Consider the following 19,271-nt stretch of genomic DNA (forward strand, 5'->3'; position numbering starts at 1 on the left):
ATGTTGCTCCCAGTGGCCTCAAAGCAGCTGCTTATTTTTGAATTCCTGGCTCTGAGGCAAGTTCTGTTTGCATAAAAACAGATGTGCTGCCCAACAGAGTCTCCTTTAGGCTGCCTGCCCATATAGGTGCTACCAAATAACTAATCACAACCCTTATTTGGCACCACCTAATTTCTGAATGTTCCTCACAAATAATAAAAATGTGGGACCCCTGGTCTAGACTCCTGGGTAAGGATCTCCCTCTTGTTTGTAATATTAAACCTGCATTACTTGTAAAACAGCAATGGAATGAACTGTGTTTAAATGGGTGGGGGAATAATTTTTTTCCCTAGGAAATAATAAAAATATCTTGTGGATAATATCTACAAACCAATGAGATGTTTGTTTTCAAATAGTTGTTAGTAAATACTAGTTGCTCATTGGTTGCTCTGGGTTGTAGCAAACTTGCACCAGCTCTAATGCTTTATATTCGATTTTAATATTGCAACATTTGTCCCCCCTTTCAGTAAGAACAGTATAAATAGAATCGTTTTTTTAGAATCAATAGCATGAGCATGTACGAAATCTCACACACCTCTGATGCTGTTTTATTCTGCAAAGAATATTTTTCTACCGCTTCAGGGAATTCATGGAATAGTAAATGACTTTTAAAGAAGGCTTGAATGCCATCCATGGAAAATTCCTGCTCTCCTCCCTTCCATTTATAAACAGCAGGATCTGCTTGCTGGAGTTCAAGCGAAATCATGTCACTCACTGACGCTTCAGCAGAGGAAAAGGAAGCAGAGTGTATTCACTTTTAATGCACCTTGTTGTGGAGTTCAGGGAATGGGACGAAGAAGAGCTGATTTACAAAGCAAACAAAAGCAATGGGGAGTCTCGTGACAAGCCTTGGTGGCTAATAAACCTCAGCTCGCTGACTGATACTCACGAAACCTGTCAGTGCATTTGAACAGAGGCCCAGACACTTCAGTGTAGCAGCTGAATCAACTGAATATTTTCTGCTGGGAAACTTTTCTGACGACAATCTTCTGCAGCACTTCTCCCTTCTCATACTCTGGATTTCTATGCAGACCTGCTGACACAGCTACAAGCCAAGATACAGGCCAAAGAGGAAATATAGATAATCATATCAGTTGTTGGGGATTTTCACTTTTTTCTTTAGTACTTTGATTACCATTTTTTGCTTTCAGCTGACTCAGTGTATGGAACTTTTGTTTTTAAGTGATATTCTTTATAGCCTCAGATACCAGCCAGTCTGCAGTATACATATATACATATACACTCATAAATACTTATAATTACTGATGTGCAATATATGTTTCACTATATGTGCTTATTTAAAATAGGTTTGTATACTGATCCTGGCAACCAAAGCAGCATGCCTTAATATATAGCCATTTGTGGTGCTAGGGGTATAGTGCCATTTAACAGGCATGTATATATTATTTGTATAGTTTTAGGATCAGCCATTAGTTGGTTGTGTAAGCAACATATTGAGGTTTTTGTTTTCTCCTGCACAGTAGCTGTTGTTTAAAATGTGAGAGAGAGTAGTGTCTTTACATGTTATTTTTCCCTTCATTTGTTTAGTTTAGTATTAAAGTAAGTATAAGTCAGTGGGTTCATCTCTTGCAGAAAAGAATTAACAGCAACCGAGAACTACCATGATAACCTATGAATTCTTTTCTGGGAGCAAAGTATCCCTGCAGTATTGCTACTGGAGGCTTGTACGGATTCTTCTTTAAACATCCAGCACAAATCACTGGCAGTAAAGAAAACTTGATAGATGTGGGTTTAAATTATACGTCAGCTACTCGTGGATGCTTCCCTAACAGCCAGGACAATTTATCAGGAAGGTTTTAAGAAGTCCCTGCTTTCAAGTAATTAAACTGACAGTGCACTGCTTTGGGACTCTCTACAAGTCCTTACTTTAATGAAGCATTAAGAGAACAGCTACTGCTATTGGTTTGGCTGAGGCAGATCCTTCGCCTCCAGAATGCCTCTGATAGATTTGTATTGATCAGCGCAGCCTGAAGGCTTCAGAATTGTCTGTATTCAGCAGAGAGCTGTGCTATTGCTCTCTGCACTCCCATACGCTGCGATCATATTGCTCCTATAGTGAAGGTATTGCTGGATGATGCTTCTGTTCACATCTGGACTGTAACCAGCTCCGACGTGTTTCTATAATTAAGCCAAAAGCAACATCATGGATCTCATTGCTGCATTTTCAACTATTATGGTTGTCGTTCTTAATTGCTGCAAAGGAACCAGTCTTGAAAGTGGTAAGTGCCATATTACTATGATCTTTATACCAACATCTATGCAGTAGTGTGCAATCAGACATACGCTAGACAAAGGCATAATGTGACAATTACTTTGGAAGAGTGTTCTTCTTTTGCAGCATAAGCAGTAATAAGCATATAAAAATGATTTTGTTAAACAAAATTGGTACTTCCTTGAATTTGTTTTAATTCAGACCGTGCCTTTTTTTACTTGACTGACTGTTCTTAATCTCTTCACACTATTGCCATGAGTTATTCTGCATTAAAATTAAATGACAGCTCCTAAATGCTCTAATCTCTGCCCTCCTGAGGAATGTATATGTACAATATGTTCCATTAGGAAAACCTCTGGGATTTAAATTATGAACTAAAGTATCAATTAGATGTGTATTTAAAACTATGCATAATAATCTGAATAAATTATTATGTGGATGTGGTTATTGATTGATCATATACCTGTACTCGTTATATAAAGTATATTCGAATTTGTGATTACTGGTACAGATTAAAATAATAACAATCTTAATAAAAACTTCTCTAAACGGGGGGGGGGTACCATGATTATACCAGAAAGCATATTGTGTAGTAAATTTGAAAATCACCTGCATATAGTAATGCTACATGAGTATTGTAGTAGATGGTGGGCACCCAGCTTTAGCCTAACTTGGCACAGATAAACATGTGCTAGCAGCATACTCACAATGTGTGCATGGGAATGCAAGCAATGTACTGTTAAATAATCCAGATAAGTACGCTCAAACGGATAACTGAATATCAGTGTATGTGGAGCATTCTATTGTAAGCAGATTGGTACATGTGGCTAGGTGTATGTAGGTACCAATGTATGTATGTATGTAGGAACATCTTTGCTGTGTACATGTATGTGCTAGTATAAGCCTGTATTGGCCTATACTGTATATGATGGTGTTTGTGTATAGAGCTATATGTATCATATCAAGTACTGTATGTGAGTCTATAAAAACAATTTGTATAGAATAAATGCACATGTAGTTAAGAAGAAAAAAAAAAAGTTATATGTTCCATACCAAATACTGTTGATGCCACTTTGCCCTCAGAAGAGAAAGTACCCACCAGTATTGTATTTTTAAACATTAGCAAGGTGGCCTTCAACTGTTAATGCACTTACCCCACTCCAAAACCACTCTGTCTATATCTAAAGGTAGCTTTTTTAAGTTCTAACACTTTATTCAATCATATAAGACCTCATTTACAGAGGTGAAAGTGAAAAAAATGGTGGCTAACCACCTGCCCTGCTCTTTTCAGAAAAACGGAAAGTCTTGTACACCAACATGTAAAGCAAACACCTGTTTCTACGTCATGAATAGAGTGCTGCCTGTATTTGGCCGGGCTGTATTCATGAGGGGCAGGTATAGGGAGGCACGCAGACATCCCCCTCCTGCTCACTACTCTTCTCCTGTATTAAGCCACCCAAGTTAGACAGATAAGTTGGGCTCATAATGTAAAGGATTCTAAGGGGAGTGAGTTTTCACCTGTTAATATGCCCAAAAAACCTGCAGAAAAAGCAACCAAAAAAGACACAAGGATTGTTCATCCTTGGAAGAACATCATTTGCAGCAGAAATTCAGGTCTATACCATTTAATTTCAGTCTGATTTGGCTGTATTGGATTATTTACTTTTTTGTTTTGTTTTTATAACGAAGGGAAAAAAGAGTGAAAAATAGACACTAGAAAATTAAGAGTGCCACATACTGTATTTCTATATCATGTCTCATAATGGGGATAAAATCTTTATTAAAGGAACCGTAACATCAAAAAATGAAAGTGTTTTTAAGTACTCAATAAATAGTGTAGTGTTGTCCTGCAGTCATAAAACTGGTCTGTTTGCTTCAGAAGCACAACTATAGTTTATGCAAACAAGCTGCTGTTTATGCAAAGAGGCAGCCTTTCAAGCACAGGAAACATAGTGCATAACAGATAGGCTGTGTAAAATCCCATTGTATACTACAGAGCTTATCTGTTATCTGCTGTGTATCCTGTGCCTTTTCTCCTTTTTTAGCTTTGAATGGCTGCCCCCATTGATTGCTACACACCAACTTGTTTATATCAACTAGAGAGTTGAGTTTCTGAAGCAAACACACCAATTTGATCAGTGCAGAGAAACAGTACATTCTATTTTAATTACTTTAAAATACTTTTATTTTTTGGTGTTACTGCTCCTTTAACACAGAGCTGTTTCATATCCAGAATTCTGTCTACAACTTGGTCAGCAACTGGAGCAGATATATTATAGATTGAACTACGAACTCCAAAAGCATTCTAGCAGTTCAATCCGTTTTGTGACCAACATATGTAATCAACATATTTATCAAGGGTGATGCCTATGTAAATTTGTTAGTGTGTTCGCCGGCCTTGAGCTGTCAAACAAAATTTTGTTTGTTGAGGTTGTAATGTTCAGCAATGTGAAGCCGCAGGTCTACCACCTGTCTGAATTTTTACTACCTGATACATATTACGCGATGAGGAAGAATTTGGAGGATTCATTCTACATACCTCCTAACTGTCCTGTTTTTCACAGGACAGTCCCTATTTTGACAGCTCAACCCGCAGTCCTGGATTGTTACAAAAATGACCCGATTTTTTCTTTGATCTCCTGCACTGAACAGCCAGAAAAAGATACAATGTTTCTAAAACTTAATTGGCAGGTGCATTTAGATACTTTTGGAACAATTTTAGATAAGTAAAGAAACAATTGTAACAATTTAAGATAAGCTGGTCCCTTGCGGAAACTGAGACTTGCCGTTTATATGGCAATTCACCATAATTAGCAAAACTGTAAAAACCACAACAATTTGTTCAAACTTTCATAACCTGCCAAATTTTGTAAAATGAACATGGTAAATTAGGGGTTGTGGCGACAAAATAGGTGTGTCAAAAAAAATCTTTTTTGTCTATATGCTATTCGATAAAAAAAATGAAAAAAATTGAAAAAGTGATAATAAAAAAAGCCCTTGGGGGTCTTATTAGTAATATGCGTATTGTATTACAGTTGTTACATCAGTGTTAAAATGCTTATTTATAAAGCTTCAGAAAAGTTTCAGTCATATCATGACTGGAGGAGGGCAGGTTTAGGAGCTGTCAGTCTGTAAATTGGGATGAAATTCTGATTATTTTTTTTTTCGAGTTAACCCCAATTCCTAAAAAAAATAAGAGGACCAAGGCAGTGATGTAAGTAGCAATGTGTGGGCCCAGTTGCAGGATGTACACCCCCCAACACCTTCCCCCGTTCTGCACACCAAAAAAATTCCCTCTGCCCTTCTGCCTGCTATATCACTTATCACACCACAAGACAGGGGCCAGATGCGATCACACCCCCAGTAGTTACATCACTGGACCAAGGGCCGTTGCCCTGATCTTAATGAATTAATTAATGTTGGTGTACAAAGTGCAAATCTGCATATTTTTAAATGCCAGTGTAACTAGAGGGACAGACAATGGCAAAGTGGGTTAACATTAGTGATGGGCGAATAAATTCGACAGGCACAAATTTGCGTCAAATTTCCACATTTTGCTCGCAGCAGATACATTTGCGAAACCGTGGTGAAAATTTGAGCGACAAAACAATTGTCATAAAATTGTCACGCGTCAAAATTATTTGGATTTTCATTAACTTTAAAGGAGAATTCAACCCCCTAGCCGCAAAAATCCCTTCCCGAACTTGCGTAGGCCCCCCTCCCTCCCCCCCCCGCCTATCTCCATCCCGGGCAAATGCCCCTAACTTGTTACCTACCCCAGCAAATTCCGTGTGTCTTTATTTTGTACACAACATGTTTCGGAAATAAATATCCTTCATCAGGTGCTTGCTTATGCTCAACAAGCACCTGATGGAGGATATTTATATCCGAAACATGTTGTGTACAAAATAAAGACACACTGAATTTGCTGTGATTCTCCAGAGTTTATTATAAAGATGATTTGCGGCTGGACGGGGCTGCTACTCTGTCGGAGACACCCTAAACACAGTGAGTGAGGGATCACCATAATATTTGAAAAGATTTGTTACCTACCCCTCCTTCTAGGTCCTCTTCAGCGGAGTTCACGGCAGCCATCTTCTCCCGAGCGCCTTTCTTCTTGGATTCAGCGGCGTTTGGTGGCGCATGTGCAGTTGGAGCCATTTACCGGTAGGGACCTACTACGCATGCGCCGAAAATCACAACATTTCCGAAAAAAGAAATCGGAAAATTTGTGAATTTCGGGCACATGCGCAGTTAGAGGCATTTGCCGGTACGGAGCTACTGCGTATGACGACCATTGACTTCAATGCGTTTCACAAATTTTCCAATAAATATGTGAATTTTTCAGGGAAGCGAAACGGCACAGATTCTCCCATCACTAGTTAGCATCACTATTGGCTCACCAATGTCCGTAACTTCAATAATAGCATTATCAAACAGATTGGTTAGCAAAAGTCAGTTGTTTTCATGGACACAACCAACTAGGGAAATTGCCACTAGGTCCAGATTCTCATTAGTTCCAGAATTCCATTTATATATGTGAGTGTATGGGCACAGGTACCTTTGTGAACAGTGTAAATACATACTCAATTTTGTGTCCACTTGTATTTGTAAATAAGCCCTGTGATAGTCCTGTAATTAATGCTGAATGTTTTAACTGTAGCCTTCCAGCCTTTACATTGTGTGAGTAAAGAAGGTAAAGGGGTGTTTTTGGTAGTTCAATAGAGACAAATGGGCAAATTCCCTAAGCAGCGAAAATTCACAGCCATTGCAACACTTCGCCAGGAGTAAAATCACCAGGACAACACTAATTCCCTAAAATGCGAAGTTTTGTCCAGGGCGCCGAACGATGGCGAAGTTGCACTAGCGTTGGCTAATTTGCATATGGTGGGAAATGGTAAAGTTACATGTTGTAGCAAATACATTGCAAATACACAAGCCTAGGGAAACCTTAATAAAATAAAATAGAGTTGCTATAATGCCCTACACATGAGCCCAGTGTATAGTTTATGTGCCATATGTTAGGAAATGTAGGGGGGGAAGCCGGTTACCCAAAAACAATTACGCTTTTTTTCATCCTGACAAAAGTAAAAGACACCAGTGTTTTTTTGGACTTGGAAAAATTTTCAACCAAAAATTGCCGAACTCCTATCTACTCTATTGCACTTCACCTGGTCTGAGGTGGCGAAGGCAAGTCTGGTGCAAGAAGTAACGTTCAGTAAAATCCGCATCTTAGTGAATTTGCATAGTTACGTCCCTTCGCCAGAGCGAAAATACGCCAGCTTGTGTCTATTTTGCTAGCAAAGTTACGCCTGCACCCGTTAGGGAATTGGCAAAGTACCGAAATGACGTCACGCTGGCGAATTTTCGCTAGTCGCTTCGCCCTTAATATATTTAATTTATGACCCACAATTTAAGAGGTAGAGTGAAAGGAGGGATGCATGCCTTACAGTAGTTAAGCATATACACACTCCAATATGCTAGTGGTCGATTATGCCTTGGAGTTATTAGGATTATTAAACGGGAAGAGTATAGTAGCAATGGAAAAGTCTTTATTACTGTATGTCAAAATTATCCTACTCAATTTGATGAGAAAAGCATATCTCTTAATTCAATTCCAGATTTTCTCATACATTTTTCTCATACAATCAGATGCAATTCAATGAGAAAAACTTATCTCGCTGTATATATCACATAAAAACATTATTGTAGTCTATGTGTATTCTTGCACAAGGACTTTTGCAGACATGCTTCACTGCCCCAGTTTTAGTTTTATTCCGCAACCCAAAGCACATAAATTTGGGGTAAGGGGATTGTGAGGATTGGAACATTACAGTTCATTTTGTGGACCAGGGATTTTGTTGTGTAATGTTTATTTTTACAAGCAGCTTCTTTCAGCTTCTTTCAGTAAAATAAATAATTAAATGTATCCATTTCATTATAATATAAAGGAAATGTAATTACAGCTGTAGAGCAGTGAATCAGGAGCACCACAAAGATGCCAATTTAAATGGAATATAACTGTTACAGCTGACCACTTACCTGACATTATCACAATATCCCTATAGCAATATAAAAAGCAGAACAACACTGAACTGACCATTTTATATTGAAGGTGTATTGAACAAATAGAATTGAAAGTACAATAAAAAATATACAATATATTAAATAACATGGGTGCTCCTCTATTGCAGATAATGCTAAAACTTCAATGCATTTGATTCAATATTATGTTAAATATCAATATGCCTTTCAGTGGTGTCTGTTTGGTTAATTGTGCCATGATTTATATCCAACATGACGGTTTCATTCTGACATCCCCACCTACTATTGCCTTGCCAAAGTATAAAGTGGCAGCCAATGATTTAATGATTTCATAAATGATTCTTTTGTATTTCTCTACTCCATTGCTTTCTTAGTGGATGCGATCCCTCGGGCAGGTATGTCATTTTTTGTCATGTTAACAGTTTCAGTTTTACATATGTGTGATAGTGTTGGGTTTCAAATACAGGTATGGGATCCGTTATCTGGAAACCCGTTATCCAGAAAGGTTGTCTCCCATTGACTCATTTTAGCCAAATAATCCAAATTTTTAAAAATTATTTCCTTTTTCTCTGCAATAATAAAACAACACCCTGTACTTGATCCAAACTAAGATATAATGAATCCTTATTTGAAGAAAAAACAGCCTATTGGGTTTATTTAAAGAGGTTGTTTACCTTCCAAACACTTTTTCAGTTCAGTTGTTTTCAGATTGTTCCCCAGAAATAAAGACTTTTTTTCAATTACTCTCCATTATTTATTTATTTATGTTACTGTTTTTCCAAAATCTAAGTTTAAAGTTAAATGTTTGTGTCCGGTGTTTGAGTCTGGCAGCTCAGTAATTCAGGTGCAGACTCTAAACTGTTACAATTTTGCAACATTGAGTTGATACATTTCTCAGCAGCATCTCTGGAATATTAGCAACTATTGTATCAATTCTAACAGCCCCCTGCTCAGCAGGGACAAAGATAAGAAATGTATCCATTAAATGTATCAATTTAGAACAGTTTTGGGGGGGTCGGCGACCCCCCTCCCAGAGCCGCTTTAGAAGGTGAAAAATGACACTTTACACTTCAATATTAGAAAAACAGTCACAAATAGAAAATAGAAAGTTATTGGAAAAAGTCATTATTTCTGGTGATCTATATAAAACCAACTAGTTGTTTGAAGGTGAACAATCCCTTTAATGTTTACATGATTTTCTAGAAGACTTAAGGCATGAAGATCCAAATTACAGAAAGATCCGTTATCCGGAAAACCCCAGGTCCCGAGCATTCTACAGGTCCCATACCTGTATAAAAATAATATATTGAAATCATATAGGAATTTGTGCCATACCATTACACTGACTGAGCTACTAGTTGTCAGACTGCATGGATACCACACCCCACCTGTGATTTTAATACATATAGACATATGCTATGAGCTCAGTGAGCTGTGGAGCAAACAGGACAGGGAGCAGTTGAGAATAATAAAAAAAATAGCCTCACTTTCTAAGACCTGCCAGTACAGAGCACATTTATAAATAACAAAATGAAAATAAAGTTTTGAAGATAATTCTGAGATAAATACATCATCGATATTAAATCAATCACTAAAATAATTTGTAATAATTGTTTGTGCACATTGCCCCATCATCTGTACTTCTCTCTTTTGTACTTTTTTCCTGCCCTTACTTCATTCAATTTTCTAAAGCCTTCCTCATTTTGGCTGTTCCTTTTCTCCATTTCTCTTTCTTTTCTTTACATCCTGCCCTATCCCTCTTCTGTTTATCTCAAGTTCAATGACTAACCTTCTGATCCAACTAATACAATCATTCTATCTGGAGCTCATCATTTTACCTAGACAAGGTTGAAAGTTAAGCCATGAAACTACCCCTCTGCTTAGAGTCCTGCAGCGGGTCGGGTACCTGCTGGTTACCCGCTGGTTACCCGCAAAAACCTGCAGTACCTTGCGGGTTGCGTGTGGAATCTCCGGGTGTGGGTATAGACGCAGGACGGCGGTTCTGCGGGTTTGCGGGTCGCGGGTCAGGCCGCGGGTTTTTTCAATAGTCCTTTTTTCTGATCATGCCTACTTCCGATGATGCCACTTCCGATTTACAATGACAGCACTTCCTGTTTTACTCCTTTTTTTTCTGATCATGCCCAGGGGCGATCCTGGCCCCTCCGCTGCCTGAAGCAGCAGCAGTTGCTGCCGCCTCCCCCCCCCAAAGTGATCTTACCTTTTTGAGGGGATCCAGGGGGGTCCACAAGGGCGGAAGAGAGAGCCAGTACGCTAGCGCAGAGAGCCTAACTGCTTTCTGCGCTAGAAGAACCGAATTTCTGGTTTGAAAACTGAAAATTCAGCACTTAAAGTATCAGGAGCAGCATTTTTGCTGCTCTGGTACCTAGTGGGGTGCTGCCGCCTGAGGCGACAGCTTCAACTCGTCTTACTGGCGAAGCACCCCTGATCATGCCTACTTCCGATGATGCCACTTCCGATTTACAATGACAGCACTTCCTGATTCTTGATAGTCAGCGGGTCGTGGTTGCGGATAAGGCACTTGCGGGTCGGGTAGCGGGTCCAATCGGGTAAGAATGTGGGTTGTGGGTCCGGGTTGCAGATTGCAGGTTGCGGGTATGGGTCGGGTACGGGTTCCAAAAAATGAACCTGCGCAGGACTCTATGCTCCAGTGTCACAAAGCCATATGCCTCTCTCATTAGTTTGTGGTAGTCAGTAAGGAAAAAGACACCAAGCTTAATATTTTCTTATTATCACCAGTATTAGTACTGATGATGTTTGTGAAGTTGGTGAAGTTTTAATCTTGGTTGCCCTCTTTTTAGGACAAATTGTCTGTAAAAATGGAAGAGAGAAGCCATGCTACAAAGTTATCTATTTCCACGATACTTCTCGGAGGGTAAATTTTGCAGAAGCCCAGGAACAGTGCAAACAAGATGGAGGTCACCTTATGACAATACTCTCTGAAGCAGAACAGAGTTTCATAGAGAGTCTCATCCAAAGCATGCGTGTGCCTGAAGGAGACTTCTGGTTAGGGCTCTTGAGAACAGATGATGAAACCCAGAACTCCAGTGACTGCAATAGTCTGTATAATTGGGTTGATGGCAGTAAACCTACGTTTTGGTGAGTACATCTTATAGATAATTTCATGTATGATACCGTGTACAGAATGCAAAGAGGGCAATAAACAACTGGGCAGTGAAATGGGCAGAGTAAAAAACAGTGCTACTTATAGAGTTATAGACAAAGTACAGAAGTTTAAGCTGCAAAAGTAGTTCCACCATTAAAAATAGTTACACTCCATATTAAACTTTGTGATGGGAATTAGTTACAAAACGAGATCTCCTCTTCTGTTAATATGACAGAACTGTTACATGAAGGGGCCGATTCACAAAGGGTCGAATATCGAGGGTTAATTAACCCTCGATATTCGACTGGGAATTAAAATCCTTCGACTTCGAATATCGAAGTCGAAGGATTTTAGCGCAAATAGTGCGATCGAACGATCGAAGGATTATTCCTTCGATCGAACAATAAAATCCTTCCAATCGAACGATTTCGAAGGATTTTAATCCAACGATCGAAGGATTATCCTTCGACCAAAAAAACTTTGGAAAGCCTATGGGGACCTTCCCCATAGGCTAACATTGACTTCGGTAGCTTTTAGATGGTGAACTAGGGGGTCGAAGTTTTTTCTTAAAGAGACAGTACTTCAACTATCGAATGGTCGATTAGTCGAACGATTTTTCATTCGGATAGTTCGATTAGAAGTCGTAGTCGTAGTCGAAGGTCGAAGTAGCCCATTCGATGGTCGAAGTAGCCCAAAAAACACTTCGAAGTTCGACGTTTTTTTACTTCGATTCCTTCACTCGAATTTAGTGAATCGGCCCCTTAAAGTTACTGTATTGTTCCTAAATCCTATTTAAGGAATTATTATAATTATATAGACAAGTAAACATGGAAACGGCACGTCAGGAAAATGTGGATAAAACAGTGAGATATGAGATTCCCTTTTCATTAACAAAGATTTTTATAGAGAGTATTAATTTTATCATTCACAGGTACTTTAAGTCTATAATGGATGTTTACTCACCAAATGCAGTATGCAAAGTTATCAGATGAAAATGACCATGTTTTGTACCCACAATGCAGCATTTGTTCCAAGAATTTCATCATTAGTGCTGTGAACTTAAATATGTTCACTGCAATTGCATCATATGTGTCAAAACAAATGGAACATCATGTGCAAAGTAGTTGTAAGTTACATTGTCAGAGTAACCAGTGTCAGATTAGCGGGTGATTCTTTTGGTCCACATATTGAAACACTGCACTGTTGTAACCCTTGAACGACCACTACATTCAGGGAGGCAGTGTTTTTATGCTGTTTGCCTTCATTTCCAGTACCTCTATACACTTTAAGAGCCTCTCATGCTCATATTGATTACCGTAATGGTTCCTAATCAATAAATGGAAGTTGTTCTGTGTACTGGAACCAAATGCCAACACCAAATGCATCTATACACAACTGTGCTGGAAACCACAGAAGGGGCTAGGCCAGTATTCAGCATCTGGATACTTTCATAAGGGAACTTTCCCTAATACTTTATCCCAGGGAATTTCAAATGCAGACAAATCATCACTGCCACATTTGGAAAACTGTCATAGGCAGCCAATGAGTCACTAGCAGTTTCTCCCCACAACAGTAGTGCTTCATTTACTAACACTGGCAGCAGCTTAGCTATGCTCTCACTCACTACCCACTGACACTACACACTATCTGCACTTGCTTAGTAGTCTATAATATTACAGAACATCATAGAAATGTTTTTTGCAGGGGTGTAACATGGGGGCCTGGGGCTTCCTGCAACAATTTGTTTCTTCATTCCCCCCTTCACAAAATCGCTGGTGACCTGTGACATACGCAGAATCGCAGTTCACTTGCATCATAGGTCATCAACAACTCCCGGTCACCTTTTCTTGAAGGTCCCTTGCTGTTTGTTAGTTAAGTTATTTAAATGATAAATTAGTAGAAGAAAACAACCTGAGACCTAAAGAAATGTTGCTCTATATATGTTACTATATGTTAGTTAGTTTAAATTATAAATTAGAGAAGAAATAAACAAAGCATTTACCTAGTACAGGTGTGGGATCCGTTACCCTGAAACCCATTATCCAGAAAGTCCTGAATTACAGAAAGGCCATCTCCCATAGACTCCATTTCATACAAATAATCCAATTTTTTTTTTAAAATGATTTCCTTTTTTACTGTAATAATAAAATAGTACCTTGTATTTGATCCAAACTAAGATATAATAATTCATCCTTATTGGAAGCAAAACCAGCCAGGAGATATTTAATAATTACATGAATTCCTAGTAGACATAGAGGCACATTTATCAAGGGTCGAATTTCAAATTCATGTGAGTTTTTTAAAACTCCCATAAACTCCCATAAATTAAAAATTTGACCTAATTTGATCTAAATTTATTAATGAAATCGCATTTTTTCAGCTTGGAAGAATTGAAACGACACGAAAACTCAAATCAAACTTGATTCGAGTTTTTTCACTGAAAAAAAACTTGAATATCACTGCAAACATCTCCAAATTGATCCCTGGACCTCTCCCATTGACTTCAAAAGCAATTCGGCAGGTTTTAGGTGGCGAGCAGTCGAATTTGAATTCTTAAAGTGCCAGATTATGATAAATCTCAAAAATTCAATTGGAATTTTTTTAAAAAAAAATCTAATTTGGATAACTCCCTTGTCGAATTTGACAGTTTTGGCCATAAAAAAATGGTCAAAACTCGAATTTTCAATTTGACCCTTGATAAATCTGCCCCTAAACTATGAAGATGCAAATTACGGAAAGATGTTATCCAGAAAACCCCAGGTTCCCGATCATTCTGGATAACAGGTCCCATACCTGTAGAAATTTTACTAAACACTTGGCTGAGCATAAATTGTTTGCTAAGGTTTTGATTACCTGATGTATTTACAAATTCCCAAAGCTCAAATAATAATGAAAGATGATATACTAGTGGGCAATTATTTTGTATAACTATTTCCAAGCCTTTCAAAGCCCAGGCACTTAAATATGCATGATGAGCAGTGCAATATGTATTGTGCTTTTTCAGCAGTATGCCTAAAATCTTATACAAACACAATTTAGCTGAACTGGCACACAATAAGTCATTCTAATTTGTCATTCTGGAGCTGCAAAATAAATGACTGTCCCAGCAACTTACACTGTTTAGAAATGCAAAATGGCTGGCTGGTAGGGAAAGCTTAAATTTGATCAATTCAATATGAGTGTATTTAGATCATTATGATTTAGAATTGTAAGCAGCTTTCAGTAGCCAAAACTCCTTACCAAGAGGGGCACTATGCTTTTATATAAAGTGTTAACCTGTGACATTACTGAAACTTGCAAGTACTGTAGTGTTAGAATGGCCAACAACACATGCAGTATGGCATAAATACTGTATACACATCAAGCTAAAGCCTACAACACACAAGGCTCCCATGGAAAGAACTACAGGTATGGCATCTGTTATCTGGAAACCCATTCTCCAGAAAGCTCCAAATTATGGAAATACTGTCTCCCATAGACTCCATTATAATCAAATAATCCAAATTTTTAAAAATTATTTCAGTTTTCTCTGTAATAATAAGAGTACCTTGTACTTAATCCAAACTAAGATATAATTCTTTTTCAGAAGCAAAACCAGCCTATTGGGTTTATTTAATCTTTACATGATTTTCAAGTAGACTTAGGGGCACATTTACTAAGGGTCGAATATCGAGGGTTTATTAAATTCGAATATCGAATTCGAAGGATTTAGCGCAAATGCTACGATCGAACGTTCAAAGTAAAAATCGGTCGATCGAACGATTCAAAGGATTTTAATCGATCGATCGAAGGATTTTTCTCTGATCAAAAAAAGCTTAGAAAAGTGATGGGGAAGGTCCCCATAGGCTAACATTGTACCTCGGTAGGTTTAAACTGCCGAAGTATGTAGGCAAATTTTTTTTAAAGAGACATTTGAATAATAATCTGCCCTTAACGTATAAACTAAAAGAAAGTAGGTAAACCCACGGGTTCCACGGGTATCGGGCCGACCCACAAATCTCTGGAGCATAGGGCAGGCAGAGTATGTCACACACAGGGAGCATAGGGCAGGCATAGGCGGATTTTCTATAAGGCTAGGGAAGGCTAAGCCTCCCCAAACCTGTCTGACACTTTTATAAGTGTAAAGTAAAGTAATAAAAAAAAAACTAAAAAAAAACCGGAGGAAAACAACATATAAAACCCTTTTCCCTGACCTTTGCTGACTGTGTGGTGAGAAGCATGGGAGGAGTTTGCAGGGCCCCCTGTATTTTCTGGCCCGTGTCACTGCAGTGCAATCAGTCATCTTCCTTCATTTAGGCAAGCTTGCATGCTGATTTGCCCTGAGAGTTTAAGTCCCGGTACTACTTCTGAGCAATTCGATTGGCTTGAAGGTTAGCTTTGAACCTCTCTCCAACCAATCCAATTCCTGCACCGGGACTTAGACTTTAAGGGCAAAACCAGCAGCATGGAGTGGAGATGTCACAGAGATCTGGAATTTCTGTTTATTACATTTCTGCTGCTGACACAGAGGTAATCAGCCCTCCACCCCAGTGACCCCACTCCACTGTTAGTTCTATAAATAATGCCAGTTTTAGACCTTAAAGGGATACTGTCATGGGAAAAAAAAAAAAATTTCAGAATGAATCAGTTAATAGTGCTGCTCCAGCAGAATTCTGAACTGAAATCCATTTCTCAAAAGAGCAAACAGATTTTTTTATATTCAATTTTGAAATCTGACATGGGGCTAGACATTTTGTCAATTTCCCAGCTGCCCCATGTCATGTGACTTGTGCCTGCACTTCAGGAGAGAAATGCTTTCTGGCAGGCTGCTGTTTTTCCTTCTCAATGTAACTGAATGTGTCTCAGTGGGACATGGGTTTTTACAATTGAGTGCTGTTCTTAGATCTACCAGGCAGCTGTTATCTTGTGTTAGGGAGCTGCTATCTGGTTACCTTCCCATTGTTCTTTTGTGTGGCTGCTGGGGGGGAAAGGGAGGGGGTGATATCACTCCAACTTGCAGTACAGCAGTAAAGAGTGATTGAAGTTTATCAGAGCACAAGTCACATGACTGGGGGCAGCTGGGAAATTGACAATATGTCTAGCCCCATGTCAGATTTCAAAATTGAATATAAAAAAATCTGTTTGCTCTTTTGAGAAATGGATTTCAGTGCAGAATTCTGCTGGAGCAGCACTATTAACTGATTCATTTTGAAAAAATTTTTTTCCCCATGACAGTATTTCTTTAAGGAGGCAAATGCTTTGATAATCTTGTTTAAAATCTTTATATGTGTTTGCGGCTTTCTAACTTTTCCCACCATACCAGCATTAACCCTTCTATTCAATATTTTTTTTACTAAAACCCTCCCCTTGTGGATTAAACATTGGTTTAAATACATGTTAAAAGCTATAAATACAAGAGAGCTGCTAAAAGGGTAATATGTATGTACAGCATATGTAGTGATATGTATGTACAGCAGATTAACATGTATGGGCAAGATAAGGGTTAATGCTGAATGCAGTATTCATTCATCCTGATCTGTGGAGATTATACATGAAATTACCTTATACATGTATTGAGTCTCTTCTACAAGAAACTGCCCTGCATTAACCTATGATTTTACTGAGGTAGTTCATACAGATGGCATTAGCATTGGATGTATCCTTCATTGTTTTCTGGTGGCATGATAAATACAATTTGCACAGCATTTTTGTTACCCAGTGTTCAGTTGGCATTTTAAATGTGATATTGGCTACTCAATATAGAAGCCAAAAATATAGATTTTTCACATGACAATCCAAAAAAGATGCTGTTTTCATGCGACAATCCAAAAAAGTAACGGTTTTTGTTGATCTCATTTTTTCATGGTTTATTATTGATAAATAAGGTTAATCATGCATTCTAGTTTAGTCAGACTTTTTTTTATTTAAAAAGTCGTAAAATTTGGATTTTAATAAATAACCCCCTTATTATCTTCCCTTCAGTGAGTGCTGCCACTTTATATGCACGCTGGGCAACAAAACACCACAAAATATTTTCTTATTGCCCATAATACAGTTATTCCAGCACAGGTACTAGTAAATCAGAGGGTATTTATTAGGGATGCACCGAATCCACTATTTTGGGAAAGATTCGCCCGAATACGAAACTGAATCTGAATCCTAATTTGTATAAGCAAATTAGAGGTGGGAAGGGGAAAACATTTTTCGTTTTGTTTTGTGACAAAACGTCACACGATTTCCCTCCCCGTCCCTAATTTGCATATGCAAATTATGATTTGGTTCAGAAAAAAGGCAGAATCTTGGATTCCGTGCATCCCTAGTATTTATTGGATTAAGCACTTTCCACTGAAGTCAGTGGGAACTGTGAGTAGTTATTGGGTTGATAATTATTATACAAATTCCCTTGTACGTTAGTCTGTGTATGGCCAACTTTAGCCTCCCCATATAAAAAAGTCACCCTCCGCCTATGAGGGCAGGCAGAGTATGGCACACACAGGGAGCATAGGGCAGGCAGAGTATGGCACACACAGACTACATAGGACAGGCAGAGTATGGCACACACAGGGAGCATAGGGCAGGCAGAGTATTGCACACACAGAGAGCACAGGGAAGGCAGAGTATGGCACACACAGACTGCACAGGGCAGGCAGAGTATGATACACACAGGGAGCATAGGGCAGGCAGAGTATTGCACACACAGGAACCATAGGGCAAGCAGAGTATAGCACACACAGAGAGCACAGGGATGGAAGATTATGGCTCACATAGACTGTACAGTGCAGGCAAAGAATGGCACACACAGGGAGCAGAGGGCAGGCAGAGTATGGCACACACAAGGAGCATAGGTCAGACAGAGTATGGCACACGCAGGGAGCATAGGGCAGGCAGAAAACAACAGGAGAAGGGAAAATTATCAGGACTCTAAGATGTACTACATACATTGATAAAATGCTGGTGCCCCTCCAGCACTTTGTATGAGGGTGAACAGGTGAACAATGTGGGCACTTTCAGTCTGGTTCTGAGGTGTGAACAGTACAGGGCTTTAGGGATGTGAACAGTAGATGTGTTACAGGTGTGAGCAAAGCAGGATTTTACAGTATGAATTTGAGCTTAAACAGCAGGGGTCATTAAATATTAGTACTGATACCATTTAAAGCTTACACAAGGTAAGAAGTCACAGCAGGCAAACTTTCATGTGAAAGGCCACACAAGGAGGGGTAGCAGGCCGCCAGTTAGACAGCAGTTAAAAACATTGAATATGCACAGTAATTTTATCTGTTAAAATATGGTGCCATCTTGTGGATAGAATATTATCAGCAAGTGTAGGAACTTGGTCATATTGTACAGGTATGGAACCTGTTATCCAGAATGCCCGGGACTTGGGATTTTCCAGATAAGGGATATTACCTTAGGACTACTAAAAGATCATATAAACATTAAATAAACCCATTGGGTTTGCCTCCAATAAGGATTAATTATGTCTTAGTTGGGATTAAGTACAAGCTACTGTTGTATTATTATAGATAAAAAGGAAATAATTTTTAAAATTTTGGATTATTTGAATAAAATTGAATCGATGGGAGATTGCCTTTCCTTAATTAAGAGCTTTCTGGATAATGGGTTCCCGATAACAGATCCCATATCTGTAAAAAACATAATAAATCTGTAAGGTTTGTCCTTATATATGGTACAATAGCTGAAGGGTGCAGAATGAAACTGTCTGAAAATTGTTACAGGCTATAACATGTTCCCTTTCTTTTATTTTGCATTCCTTCTGCTGCTGTGAGCCCTGGATAAATGTCCTCTCTAAACTGCCCTTATGCCCCATGATTTCATCTGTTATTATTTATA

The 19,271-nt window shown here is 38.7% G+C and overlaps 1 protein-coding gene across 2 annotated transcripts in view; it reads left to right on the forward strand.

Moving 5' to 3' along the window:
* The first annotated feature begins 638 nt into the window (after positions 1–638).
* LOC108695833 (layilin-like) overlaps positions 639–19,271 on the forward strand; it is a 30,780-nt gene continuing 12,147 nt past the window's right edge. Inside the window, exons 1-3 of one of the 2 annotated variants that reach the window (XM_041569288.1) lie at positions 639–2,279; positions 8,692–8,712; positions 11,137–11,434. In XM_041569288.1, coding sequence (XP_041425222.1) covers positions 2,204–2,279; positions 8,692–8,712; positions 11,137–11,434 — 395 coding nt within the window. In that variant the 5' untranslated portion in view covers positions 639–2,203. The remainder of the gene's footprint in view (positions 2,280–8,691; positions 8,713–11,136; positions 11,435–19,271) is intronic. The other variant, XM_018224790.2, reaches the window with a different exon arrangement.

This window comes from Xenopus laevis, chromosome 7L (genome assembly GCF_017654675.1).
Source record: "Xenopus laevis strain J_2021 chromosome 7L, Xenopus_laevis_v10.1, whole genome shotgun sequence".
NCBI lineage: Eukaryota > Metazoa > Chordata > Amphibia > Anura > Pipidae > Xenopus > Xenopus laevis.